Genomic DNA, 13879 nt, shown 5'->3' with positions numbered 1-13879 from the left:
GGTGAAAACAGACAGCACAAAGTGACCAATATTGTCTCCTTCCACTTACCACCTCTCAGTAAAGCATTCATCTCATTCAAGTTTCTATACTACCTATGGTATCTTGGCCTCAATACCAAATAGAGACTGCCCTAAAGTAATCTAATTGCAGTTCACTATCATTAATATGCGAATTTTAAGTATATATTCACTACATACACACACACACACACACTCTAAACCTGAAGAGGTTATGCATAAGTCCTCTTCATATAATTGTTTTCTTGCTACTGTCCTTTATGAAAGATGCTAGAGAAAAAATGATGCCACTCTCTTTAGATACAAAAGAACAGCAGTAAGAACAAGCTCATGAGCAAAGATGAAAAGTGAATAATTACAGATAAACACGGTACCTTTTCATCTGAGTGTGCCTTTGCTGAATGAAGTTGGCTCCAGGATGAACATCGGGACCATTGCGGACAAGTTTCCTCATAAAATTAATATTTGCTTTGTTCACCTATTGCATAAACATTTCAAACAGGAACAAATGAAACATTTGCAAATTTTCAGCTCAAATGATAATTACCCTCACAGCCTTCAGCTGTGAAGTAAGGAGAGAAAAATTTAGAGCACAGCAATGGTGAAAATACATGAAAAGTCTGGGAAAGAAATTTAGAAATAAAACAATCACTTATTAAACAGATAAATCAATGAAAATATGAAGCTATATTTAAAGTCTGAAGACATCAAGGTAAACCATTCTATCCTGGTCTGTCACTCCTTACACCACATGCTTCCGCAGTACTTGTATACATCCGATAGTACAAGTTTTGTTTACCAGCAGCAGTCAAATCACATGCTGAGCAGATAAATAACACATTTATTCTGTTTTAAAAGAACAGTGTAAGTAACAACTACACTTATATACGATTAAAGAAACTAACAACAAAACAACCCCCCAAAAAAAAACACAAAAAGGCAGAGAAAAGTTTTGGCTCTGCGCTACCTACCTTTTCAGGAAAAGTCAGTATTTTAGCAACATGAATAGGCACTGCTACTTCATCTATTCTTAAGTTAGGATCAGGGGAAATAACCGTTCTGCCAGAGAAATCCACTCGCTTTCCAGACAGATTCCCCCTAAACCGACCTAACAAACAAACAAGAACTCCTTTAGAGAAAGTTAATTTCAAAATGCTGCCTGTTATGATAACACATTAGAATACCTTTCAAGGTACATATCAGTAGCACAACACAATGCTAACAAAGAGATGCTTTGGAATAGAAAATAGTTTTAACTTAATTAAAACCAACTTCCTAGACAAACCTTGCTTTCCCTTAAGTCTCTGGACAAAGCCTCTGGTCCATTTTTTAGGTGCCATGTTCAGAGGAATTCCAGAAAGCTCACTGTTGATGTAAAGGGCACACTGCAATTGAAGGAAGTCCCAATCTTCCATAATCATCTGTGTTTTGGCTCCTGATATCCTGTGCTAAAAAAAAAGTCATCCATTTCAGAAAATAAACAAAGCAACAAATTAAACTAGTAAAGAGTTTTAATTCTGACAATGAGCACAACTCTTTTTCGGAAAATAACATCAAAAAACTTCACACTCATTAGAATGAAAAAGGCAAGGCAACTTTCTATTGCTAGAGTATAAGTCTTTCCACAAAAACAACAAAGAAATTGTGCATTTGTCAAAAGCTGACAAAAACAATAACTATGAATTCCTTTAAATTGTATATTTTTCCAATCTGCTGAAGATAATATAATTTCACAACCAAGAAAACAATCAAGTACTTAAATCATTCTTCAATCACGGGAAGTTTGCTAACTTAGTGTTGTCTTTCTGACAAAAGATCAGTTTTGAAAATCTTGAAAAAAGTTGGTCTGGTAGAACAGTTCCTATAAACAAATGGTAAACTGTCAGATATATTCCTATTCAGCTTGATAAATGCACTAACTGAAAGCTGATTTCTTAATAACAGATAGAATAGAAAAAGGTTAGGAACTAGAAAGGTTTACACAAAAGACAATAAATATGTTTACACTGTACGCAACCATTCAAAAAAAATGTTACAATAATGAGAAGGGGGCAGAAAAAAAACCTACAATCAAACAAAAAATGAATTCACAGGCCAAAACCAAGATGAAAAGTCTTGTCCCATGTCTCCAGTACATTTTTAGCAGGTCGTATAACACAAGCAGCCAGAAAGCAAGCTCTACCTGAAGTAACTTGATGTCTTTCAATAGAATTCCAAACACCAGTGGTACAGCACAGACTGTTTGCAGGACTGGGAGCAGCATATAAAACTGCTTGCTATAGTCAGTAATAAACATTTTGAAAGTAACAGTCTCAGAGAGCTTGAAGGATGACTCACCTTTTTTATTACATCATTGAGGAAAATGATCTCTGTCAGTTTCATTGTCAAGTCATCTTCGTTGGTGCCAGACTTCAAGTCACTCACAACAGAGGGTCTGATACACAGCGGAGGCACTAGAAGCCTTGTGAGAATCAAATCTGAAGGCTTACCTGCTTCTGGGTTCATTAGAAGCAGAGGGATATCTTCTGCTGGGATTCTTTTAAAGAGGTTCAATACTACTAAAGGATTCAAGTTTTCCTACAAAATCCAACAGAGAATGGTAAAAATCGAGCCATCATGTAACAATTTGCAACTCTTCCTTCCTCCCTTCGTCTACTCAATCGTTGAACAATCAGTATTTAAAAAGGACAAATAGAAAACCACTATCAACACACATAAAGCTAAGTTTTAGTTTATTAATTCTGAACCAACCTTTATAGTTTCTTATACTTGCTATTTTTGTTGCCTTTGTTCATCAGCATTATGTCATTTTTAGCAGTATTTCATAGTTACTTCTTAAAGCAATGTAATAAAGGCATTACAACAAACTTAAAATACTTTCCTTACTTAATTAGCAGAAATTGACATGAACTACAGTACTTTCTAGTTTTTCTTTAAAAAAAAATAAGACAAGAAACGCCTTTCATTTCTCTTCTAGTACACCTACTTCTGCAGTATGAAAAACTCCAGATGCTCATTACTTTTGCTGTGCATATATCTACCCTGATACCTTCCCAGCTCACCAAGAACAGAAACAACTGTGAACAACAATGCAGAACAAACTGCATCGTTTCATACAATGCAAAGCTGTATGAAACAATAAGAGCTGATTAAGCCTCCTCTCTCATCATTATTACATTCTTCTGAAGAAAACGAATTTCTACATATTACAATCAACTCAGACTACAGTGAATCTACATGTCCTGCCCCCTCTCCCCCTCTTTTTTTTTTTTTAAGCTTCTTGAATTCTCACATATGAAGAACAATCCCCTCACTTACAGGCAGAAAACTACATACCAGAAGACACTAAGAAACAAAGTAATGGTCACAATACAGTAAACATTCTTCATGTGTCTCAGTATTTAAAAATACTGGTCCACAAAAAACTGCTACATTGAAAACCCTTCAAAAGCTTTATTTTTATATTATTATGCACAAAAATGAGCAAAAAGTTGAAGTAATAACAAAGCTCACCTGAGCTCTTCCCAGTAAGGGCTCTACTTCTTTGTTATGTTCTATGGCAGTTTCAAAGGACTGCAGGAAAGTAGATACTATCGGATCTACAACTTTTTTATTGGTTTTGTACTTTTCGTGTATTATTTTCAGCAAACCACACTTCTTCACAGTTCCTGCAAGAAAATGTTGTTGTTGTTTTAAAGAAAAACTTAACAACAACAGAAAAACATAAAGAATTGCTTCAAAATCAAGTCACCGTCCCAGAAAATGGCAAGCATATCTAACACTATGAAGAACAGTTTAACAGGATTATGAAAAATGAAAATCAGAATTACAGTCTACAAATGCTTCCAAGATAAGGTACCAGTCATCAACAACAGCTTGCCACATTTTAAACAAATGGTTAAACAGGACTTTATTTTTTTTGGCCCCTGTAGCATGATAGAAAACACAGCAAAGACAGTAGAACAGCAAGATCCCAGACTGCAGCAAGGACTTGCTCAAATACAACAGCTGTAGGCACTAAAACAAAGAAAAGATGCTACTCATCTTCAAAAGGCCTCAGATACACAAAGAATTCCAGAGAAACAAACCACTGCTGCCAATCCTTAAATGAAGTGTGGGAAGGTATGGATCCTGGCTCCACCCCTTTCGGTCACTTAGCTGCATTGCATGCACCTGAGTTCCCCTGGGTTGGCCCTGCCTTCCCACCAGGTGTTCAATCACTGCTTCAGGCCATGACTTAACATTTTCAATACACACCTTATTCAAGTATTAAGTATTGGTCATTGTAATGAAGAGATGCATAAAAAATAAGTTACTCGCTCAATGTCTACTTCCGCATACGTGAAATGTCAATAAGACTTTGTTTGGTATAAAGAATGCAACAACCTGTTTCTTAAGAGTAGACAAAGAAAATATCCATTAACTGTGGAAAGAACAAGGATAAAAACCATCGCAGTAAAGAATTATGAAAAATTGTTAATGTCAGTGCTCACCATTAAAGGCACCACAGTAAGGACAAGTGTTTTTCTTCCGGCACTTTTCAGACACCTTCTTTTTCAGCCCTCTCTTCTGAAGATATGTAAGGCCTGGCCGCTTCAAATAATCCAAAAACTGTTTTTTTTCTTCTACTGACAGCATGATACGGCAACAGGTTTTGCAGATCATCTTTAATGTGAACACGTAAGCACAGTCGTTTAACACAAACATGCAGAGTTGTAACCTCTACCACAACCTGAGCTCTTCACTAGCAAACAGGATTTTTTAACAAAATACTGTAGGCTTGGATGAAAGATGAATTTATATAACAACAACAACAACAAAAAAACAAGTTCATGGGAAAAAAATACAGAAAAAAAATCCTTGTCTAAGTTTTGCAAGACTTAAAAAAACATACGAAGCAAACAGAGCTGTGATTCACTAGAATGGTCTAAAAGGCAAGTTATGTCGTACACATTTACTTCAAACAACTAGAGAAAGATATCAGATTAATGATTCTACATTTTGATTCTAATCTGTTTGGATCACAAAGAATAATATTAATGCATTTACATTACTAGAATTGATACTTAAACATACCTATTAAAAAACACAAATTGCATAAAATATTTAACACAATCTTACATTTGTCCTCTGAACCACTGTTTTTCAAGCAGTACCTCTTGTATCGCCTCAGTATCTCATTTCTCTTCCATCATTTCCTTTTACCAGCCTAGATATTGATGGCAAATAAAAATTAAGTTTACCTGCAAGATGCCAATCACAGCTTTGAAGTATCCAACATGAAAACACGGCAGTTCCAAGTCAATGTACCCATAGTGTCCCAAACAGTCAGCCAGGTTTTTTCCACAGGTTTCACAGGGACGATCTTTTTCACTTGTTCCCTTTGAAAGGAAGGGAACACATACACAGAATAAAGCTTTAGCTGTAATGAGCTAAATATGTAAAAGACAGAACAGTCCTTAGGCTAGGCAACTATCTTGATAGCAGACCAACAGCCCTCACTCTTTTTTTTTTCCCAGTAACAGAAGCATGTCAGTGGCACTTCATGAAATACATATCATAGAATCACAGGGGTTGGAAGGGAGTTCTGGAGATCAGTGAGTCCAACTCCCTGCTAAAGCAAATTCTCTACAGCAAGTCTAGTAGGCAGCAGTCCTGCCAGATACTGAATATCTCCAGAGAAGGAGACTCAACAACCTCTCTGAGCAGCTTGTTTCAGGGCACTGTCACTCTTACAGTAAAGAATTTATTTTACATATTTACATGCAACTTCCTGTGTTGCAGTTTGTTCTCATTGCCCCTTATCCTACTGCTGCATATTGATTAGATCCCTTCTCAGCCTTCTCTTCCAGGCTGAACAGTCCCATGTATCTCAGCCTTTCCTCAGGAGGGAAATGCTCCAGGACCCTCAACATTTCTGTGGCTTCCTGTTGGACTCTCCCAAGAAGTTCCCTATCTTTCTTTAACTAGGGAGCCCAGAACAGGACACAGTATTCCAGATGTGGTCCCACTGGAGCAGAGTAGAGGGGGAGAAAAGTTTTCCACACAGCGCCTCTTAACAGCAGACACTGAACCATGCAGCTGTGGCAACTGATCTGCAGCCCACGGACCTCAGCTCCATGTTTTGTGGATGAATGTCTCTGGGTCTCTAAGAATTGGGCAGAGAAATCTCGTCTGCTAACTCCCAAGAGTGCTTTACTGAGCCATCCAAATTGCCAAGTTGCAGATCCCACTGCAACTAACAGCCTATGTTGTGGAAGTAGAAATACATTTGCAAATATTTTGAATAGTAAACTTCAGATATCTCATTTGTAACTACTTCATGCCATTCCCCAAAAGGGACGTTGTAGGAAACTGAGGCTCCTCACCATGCGGTGGTCGAGCACACCGTACTGCAGCGGGGCATGGTGGTTGTCCTGGCTGTACAGGTTCTTGCTGACCACCTGGATGTGGGCCTGCTGCCGCATCTCCTCTGGGGATTTCATCCCGAAGCAGATGTGGCTTCTGGGAAGCGAGAGTTCACACAGGGTCACTCAGGGCTGACTGCGCACACGCGGCCCCCCCCGCCCACATCACCGCTTTTCCCAACGGCCTCTCCAGCCACCCGGTCTCAGTTGCCTCCCGCGCCACGGTCCCACTCACATTTTCTTGGCCACATCGCTCTCGCGGAACTGCTCCTTCACCATGGCGCCGGCGGCACGGAGACTGCATGCGGCAGCAGCAGCACCAGCACCAGATCGCCTACCATAGATCGATGGGAGCAGAATGGAGAGAGCGACGCAGCGCCCTCCTGCAGCACCCCCTGCCGGAGAGAGCTCACGGCCTCTTACAGGTGCGGGGTCCGAGGCTCCGCGCCAGTCCCGTGTTCCCCAGTTTCCCTCACCGGGAGCAGGACAGAACAAATCGCCAAACGAGCAGAACCAGATCACAGCGCGAGCCTACTGAAGCACCCTGCTTAGCTGCAGAACCCCTACGTGAAACCCCGTCAATACACTCGTACTCTTCCCACCCAGCTCCGGCACTGGAACAGTCAGGCTCGCTCATGGCCCCTCCCCGGCTGAAGGCCCCCAGCACCGCCTTATGATTGGCTGCGCCGCGGCGCCACTTCCTTTTCTCGCTCGCTGGCAGGGAGGGTGCCGACAAGATGGTGAGTGTGGGGCTGTTGAGGTTGTGCTATCCGCCCTGCTGTGCTGCCATCCGCGCTCTGAGAGCCTCTTGGGAAGCAATGCCCTGCTGGGCTGGCTTGCCTGCAAGGGACTGCGCGGGTATGGCGTGCAGCGGATGGGGGACGGTGTTGCTTACAACCGGCATTCCTGCGGCCTGGTTGATGCTGCTAGGAGCTGGGGGGAAGCGAGGCTGGGCGTGTGTTGGGCCTGCTGGGCCGCCTTGCCGCTGCCAGGGGGAGCGGCCGTAGGTGCAGGCGGCACTGAGGTACTGAAGTGCTGTGTCTCTGTGTTTTGGTGGAGCACTCTGGGTTGTACTCGTGTTTTACTTCTTTGGTGCTTCCTATCTGAAAAGCCTTGTCGAGACAAAATGTGTAGCTTTCATAAAGAACCTTATCTTGTTGTAGTGCCTGGAGATAATTAAAGGTGTGGAGCATCTCATGTGTGAGGAAAGGCTGTGAGAGACTTGAGACTTTTCTTTCTGGAAAAGAGAAAGCCACGAGCGCAATCATCACTGTTTATAGATATCTAAAGTGTCAAGTTGATGGGGGACAGATTCTTTTCAGTGATGAGCAGCAGTAGAATAAGAGGTAGTGGGCAGCAACTGGAACATAAGAAATTCCATACTAATGCAAAGAAGAACTACTTTAATACCAGCGTGGCAGGGCACGGGAACAGGCTGCTCAGAAAGGTTGTGGTATCTCCACATCTGGAGATATCAAGACCTATCTGGAAGTCTACCTGTGTGGCCTGCTGTAGGGAACCTGCTTTCACAGGGAGTTGGGCTCAGTGATCTTTGAGGTCCCTTCCAACCCTGATAATTCTGTGAGTTTGTTATAGCTTCCTTTTTGTAGTCTATGTGTTTGAATAAAATTATTTCAGTATGTTAAAATAAAGGTGATATATATGTTTCTGTCTGGCTCATGGGCTGGGAGTGACTGTTCTTCAGTGTACCCTAGTTCTCTAGGGTGAATCCTATTGCATGAGACAAGTGTGTTTAATTGGAATGCAGTTAACTTCAAGTAGAGTGGTGACTGCAGTGGTGTCATGCATTATATATACATTAGGTTCTGTAAACTATGGTTTTGTATCACTTCTTTGTACTCTGTTTTGCAGAATGACACAGTGACCATAAGAACTAGGAAGTTCATGACAAACAGACTGCTTCAGCGCAAGCAGATGGTAAGAAAAACACTGAATATTATCTTCAGTTGTTTATTGGTTCTTGACTGCGTGTATTTTAAATCATTATAAGCAAGGGGCCTTTGAAGTGTTAACATTGTCAGGTGTGTAGAGGTTTAAACACATTCCTGCATGCTGAAGGTAAATCTTCATGATGGGATAGCATGTAGACCTGTCATTTGAAGCAGGACACTGTTAGGAACACAGCTGGATTAGGATAATGATACTTTGTATGGCTAGGGTGGCTTAGTTCAGGTTTTGAGTTGGGGGTGGGAGTCCAGTTGTTGTGTTGGGTATTGACTGTCTTTGGCTTTTATTGACTTAAATTTTTTTTAGGTGATTGATGTTCTTCATCCTGGGAAGGCCACAGTCCCCAAAACAGAAATCAGGGAAAAGCTGGCGAAAATGTACAAAACGACCCCTGATGTTATATTCGTATTTGGCTTCAGAACTCACTTTGGTGGTGGCAAAACAACAGGCTTTGGCATGATCTACGATTCCTTGGACTATGCAAAGAAAAATGAACCAAAACACAGACTTGCCAGGGTAGGTTATTTGTTCTGCAGTAACCAGAAAACAATTTGGCTGTGTTTAGTAGTTCATTTTCATGTAACAAAACAAACAAACAAGCAACATACGTGTGGTCTTATGGAGATATTGCTGTGCATAGGGAATTTAGTGTTATGTAAGAGGTCCTAACATAGCATGGATTAGCTTTTGCATTGGAAAAATAGATTGTTTCTGGTATAATGTACTATAGTTAGAATTGGGATGGCCAAACTGATGTTATTTGTGATCCAATGCAAAGAAGAATTCCTTAATCATTGTTAAAACACTCTAACCCTGAACAGTGGGGCTGGTCTGTGCAAGAGCTTAGTGTTTCCTTTATTTTATCATCTGTAAATGAAGTTGTCTTGCTGTTTAGCTGCTATTTCATTGAAACAGTACTTGAGAAGTCTAGAAGTACTAAAACAATTGTATTTCATAGAATGAAAACCACTGAACAGATATTGAATGCAACTTTGTGTTTTATTAGCATGGTTTGTATGAGAAGAAGAAGACTTCTAGGAAGCAGCGGAAGGAACGTAAGAACAGAATGAAGAAAGTCAGGGGTACAGCTAAGGCAAATGTTGGTGCTGGCAAGAAGGTATGATGAGATTATCTGTAGGCTAGAGTTGGCATGTTACTTTTGAAATGTTGGTAAGAAGTTATTCAACAGAATAACCTTGTCTTTCTTCCATTTCTTTTACCTCTTCTACTGGATCACAGAAGGTAATCTGTGTGGTCATATATAGCTTATTAGCTCAGTAGCTTAGTTTTGCTCCTCACTGCTGCAGCTTAGCTGATAAAAAATGAGACAGTGCTTCTTAAATGATTGTTTCTTACATGTCACTTGAACTAAAGCTAAGATTTGTTATACCTAACAGTAATGCTCTAATCTCATAACTCAGTAATGCTATGTACAAATTAATTACTTAATGCTAGTTACTCAGACTACCTAAATATCTAACATTTATTCTATTAAGTTAGTATTCTTTTAAGTTTTAAGGATTTGTGTTGTAGGTGGTGAAGACGAAGTAGAAATAAGGAACAGTAGTGCTTTATATTGGTTCTAAGGACTGATTAACAACTGGGTTTTTTTCTTTTGCTGCTGGGAGCTTTCTATGCTATGGGCTGCTAGTCAGTACAAATCTAGAAAGCATGCAGCTTGAGGAGAGACCGAGTTCCTTTATGATGAAGCAAAATCATCAAAACAAAGGAGAAAACTGGGTGTGAAGGTGATCTCTTTGCTCAGCAGCTTCTTGCACTTTAGATAACACTGAGGTTTGAGCACTGGCTTGTGCTGCTAAGTGGGTTTTGCAACTGCATTTGAATAAGAAGAGGTTGTTGGGTTTATTGCATAGATCTGTAACTGTTATATTGCTTTAACATCTTGAACTTCAGTAATCTTCGCTTCTGCTTTTTTTCCTACTTTCTTGGGATTCTCCATCAGAAATGAAGTATCTAGCAGGTACTGAAAACGAGCATGGGTGTGACTGAATTATACATCACTGAAACACTTTTTTTTTTTTTATCCTGTCACATTGAAGCACTGTGCTCCCTTGCATGCTTATGTGCTAGCTTCGAACTTCTGTCTTGTAAGGATTCAGATGACTACATTAGTGAAGTTTTTTCTGAGCTAGTGAAAGTACATGGAAAATGTGGAGTTTCCAGTGAGAAGAAGGCAGGACAGCTCATTGCTTTTGATATATTTATTCAAAATACTGCAATTCTGGTTAGGAGTAGTATAGTGTAATTGGATGTGTAACTTGACCTTAAGCTAAAAATACTTATGCATCTTTTTGAGGACTTAAGTCGCATCACAGCTTAATGGAGTTCAGCCAGCAGTTGTAAACTGCACCTGTTGTCAGCATTAAACTTTTAACTATTCTAAGCAGAGATACAAATGACAGCAGCTACTCTAAAATTGTGTTGTGTCTTGTATAAATGAAGTTCTTGCAGTCACTGGATAGATGAGGATGCTATTCGCTGTGATCTGGAACATTTTTCATCTTCTCATTTCAATGCTAGTTGAATAGTGAAGTCATACATTGTTCAAAGTAGAAAAGTACAAAATATCCTTTACTGTAGTTGTAACATTAGCATGCATCTATTGCGAATACTGAGGGGAGTCAGTGCTGCACTGATACCTGGTATGGCTAATTGCCTTGAGGAGTTCTGGCACTTGAAGATAGCTGTTAACAGTCTAGTATTTACATTTGTTAACTGTTATTTGAGTTAAAGTTGTCCAGTTCATTTAAAATCTCCTTAACTCTGAGCATTTTTGTGATCAGGGGTAGGGATGTGTGCTGTGATGACTATAAAGCAAATGTGACATCTTTATCAAATGGTTGTCAAACTAGCATGCCTTCTTAGTAGTAAGGGGACAGCTTTTTGGTATAAGGGTTTTTTGATGTCCTTTAAAATTATCTTCGGGTATTATTTGGGTATGCATAGTTAAGATCTTGTTCTTTGTTTGACCTTTGGTGATCCATGTGTTAATAACTAAGGACAAATTAATTAACATGCTCTCTGGAAAATCTGTTTGGGGAAATTTGTTGTATCACAAAGGAATTGCAGAATACACTCCCGCCTTAAAGCTTTGTCTTGTAAAATGCATGCTTATACGTAATTGTGCTATAACATCCTTATTCACAGCCACCTGCATTTTCAATAGGAATCGTGAAATTTATTTTAGTGTTCACCTATGCAGTCTGTGAGAATTGTTTATATCAGATGTTTGTAGGCACTTGATTAGACGTCTTCAGGAAAGTATCGTTTTTAAGGATAAAACCCCATGCCTTCTAATGTCAAGACATTGACAGGTTTTGGCATGTGGATTTTTTTTAACAGAAATGTTTTGTTTTTGTTTTCTTTTTCAAACATGACCAAGCAGTAATGTGAATGGCTAAGCACTTAACCATTGTAGCCTTCAGCTATAAGTGAATATGTAACTGCATCCTGAGAGTTACTTAAGCTCTGTACAGTCATTCTTAGATTTGATTTTAAGCTTGAGGGAATGCATGAAATCCAAGTATTTAACCTTTACGGTAGTAAAAATTCAGAGGTTTTCCTATCACATGTAATTGTGGTAACTGGAAAAAGCAAATTGTGTTTTCAAGTCTATATCATCTACAGTAGCGGAATATTAGTAAACCATTCTCATAAAATGTTTTTCTTTTTCAGTAACTGGATGTACTTCAGGTGGGGAAAATGGATAACAGGTATGACTTGGGGGATACTTTGTAAAAGTAGACATTAGGCTGTAGTTATACTGTGATGTAAGTTTAATGTTGGTTTATGTGAAGACAGTGTCTGCATGTTCTATATCAGTATGAGGAAGACTAATGTTTACAGATCACTATTCTGCTTATTACTGAATTGATTATTTGTTTCTTGAACTTGCATGAAATATCTGGTTAATAGATAATCTGAAGTTTTCTAGCTCGGGCCAAGTTCTGCTTTACTGTTCATAGAACTTGCAGTGAAACTAAAGTAAATATGATAAGGATAGGGTAACTTCGTATTTTCTGAGGCTGTTTGGATTTGTATAACTTCAGCTTTGGAAACAATTCTGTTTTAGTGATATTTAATTAGATGCCTGATATTACTTCAGACAAGTGCTAGACTTTGTTTTTAGTCTTTGCTGCAGAAACAAGTAAAATGGATATGCAGTGGGCAGTAACCATTGCAGATCTAAGTGTGGTTTTATTACAGATGCTCCAGTGAATATAATGTCTTGAGCAGGAGGTTGGCAGAGGAATTCTAGATTGTTGAATTCTAGAGAAATGCTGTTATCTGGGCTCGTTCCCATGACTATGGGACTGTGAAGCTTTGAATCTTATGTTTTTCTAAGGAGAGCAATATTTGGAAAGAAGTTATTCATTCCCCATAAAAGTGTGAGTATGGAATCTGTTGTAATCTTCTGGAACTGACCTTTCTCTTTCTTTACAGGCTACATAATTCCATCAAGAAGTATGGGAAGAACTGTTCTGGAAAGAAGCTGCTCATCTGGCTTTAACATTAAATAAACTATGTCAGTCAAATCTTGGTTTGCCATTTTGTTTTGATTTAATAGTTATGATTTTGTAAAGCTTGAGAACTTCAATATTGGTGTGCTATTTGCACTATATTAAAGTCTTTTCATAATTAAACATCTTTTGTTTTGAGTATTAACCTGAAATATGAATCAGTTTTCTATAGTGAATAGTTTTAAAGTTTGAACAGGCAGTATTTATTCAGTGGAGGTAGGCATACTTTTTGTCTTGTGGTCTCAGTCTGGTTTCAAGAGCCCTTTTAAAATATGCTTGTTTGATGGCCTGTATATATTCTACTTGTGGAGGGGTGGAAGGAAGACAATCATAGCAGAGAGATTCAGAGCTGAATACTTAACAGTTGAGATTTTAACTAATATGAGTGTCTAGTACAACTAGCTTTTCGCTCCTGGGTTTTCAGGGCAGACTGGGGGGGTCTCTGCTCTGTGAACTGTGAAGCGCATCTTTAATTTCTCTGGTAGTGTTAAAGTGAGTTTAAGAAACCTCTAATCCAATCTTAATCTAAGTGCATTTAAAAAAAAAAAAATTATACTGCATATACTGAGGTAGAAGATTGTAATACATGCAAGATGAATCGTGTTTGGAGGCCAAGGAGGGGAAGCAGTCCTTGAGTCAGTGTGATTGGAAGGGAATACTAATGTTCCAGTCAATTCCATATGAGATCTGGTAGGTATGGATGAAACAATCTATTCTAATGCCTTTAGTTGAACTAGTGGGATTATTTTTAGAAGTTCTTCAAAAAGATATATGCAAATTAAAATCTGAAGAGTTGTTGTAAGCTTATTAAAAATGAGATTTGTGTTGCTACATAGCTCATGTATGATGAAATCTCCAGTCCATTGGAGTGTTTTAAGCAAGTGAGAGTAAATTTCTGACTTGCAAATGGATTGTCAGAGATATGCAGCAAGCATTATTCATATG

The 13879-nt window shown here is 39.1% G+C and overlaps 2 protein-coding genes across 5 annotated transcripts in view; one reads left to right on the top strand and one right to left on the bottom strand.

The window, feature by feature from the left end:
- The window catches only part of POLR3A (RNA polymerase III subunit A), a 33632-nt gene extending 26630 nt beyond the window's left edge, over window positions 1-7002 (bottom strand). For both annotated transcript variants that reach the window (XM_010714342.3, XM_010714343.3), the window contains exons 1-9: window positions 6661-7002; window positions 6387-6522; window positions 5262-5399; window positions 4512-4683; window positions 3532-3686; window positions 2356-2595; window positions 1304-1466; window positions 990-1126; window positions 393-496 (exon numbers count right to left, since the gene is read on the bottom strand). In XM_010714342.3, coding sequence (XP_010712644.1) covers window positions 393-496; window positions 990-1126; window positions 1304-1466; window positions 2356-2595; window positions 3532-3686; window positions 4512-4683; window positions 5262-5399; window positions 6387-6522; window positions 6661-6704 — 1289 coding nt within the window. In that variant the 5' untranslated portion in view covers window positions 6705-7002. The remainder of the gene's footprint in view (window positions 1-392; window positions 497-989; window positions 1127-1303; window positions 1467-2355; window positions 2596-3531; window positions 3687-4511; window positions 4684-5261; window positions 5400-6386; window positions 6523-6660) is intronic.
- A 73-nt stretch (window positions 7003-7075) lies between these two features.
- Window positions 7076-12949, top strand: RPS24 (ribosomal protein S24). 3 transcript variants are annotated; one of them, XM_003207929.4, is made up of 8 exons: window positions 7076-7165; window positions 8298-8363; window positions 8700-8909; window positions 9400-9510; window positions 9633-9635; window positions 10357-10374; window positions 12090-12127; window positions 12858-12949. In XM_003207929.4, exons 1-6 carry the CDS (start codon window positions 7163-7165, stop codon window positions 10360-10362), a joined length of 399 nt encoding a protein of 132 aa, XP_003207977.1. In that variant the 5' UTR covers window positions 7076-7162; the 3' UTR covers window positions 10363-10374; window positions 12090-12127; window positions 12858-12949. The 3 variants fall into 3 exon arrangements, with proteins under 3 accessions (XP_003207977.1, XP_019473111.1, XP_003207979.1); XM_019617566.2 differs by lacking the exon at window positions 9633-9635; XM_003207931.4 differs by lacking the exons at window positions 9633-9635; window positions 10357-10374.
- The last annotated feature ends 930 nt before the right edge of the window (window positions 12950-13879 follow it).

Source organism: Meleagris gallopavo, chromosome 8 (genome assembly GCF_000146605.3).
Source record: "Meleagris gallopavo isolate NT-WF06-2002-E0010 breed Aviagen turkey brand Nicholas breeding stock chromosome 8, Turkey_5.1, whole genome shotgun sequence".
NCBI lineage: Eukaryota > Metazoa > Chordata > Aves > Galliformes > Phasianidae > Meleagris > Meleagris gallopavo.
The sequence above is the reverse complement of the archived record's forward strand: the minus strand, read 5'-3'. Positions and strand labels throughout refer to the sequence as shown.

Excerpts from the sequence above, each read along its gene's own strand:
- RPS24 (XM_003207929.4), top strand. Across the intron at positions 8,364-8,699 it reads TGCTTCAGCGCAAGCAGATG|GTGATTGATGTTCTTCATCC; the intron begins GTAAGAAAAACA and ends AATTTTTTTTAG. Across the intron at positions 8,910-9,399 it reads CAAAACACAGACTTGCCAGG|CATGGTTTGTATGAGAAGAA; the intron begins GTAGGTTATTTG and ends GTGTTTTATTAG.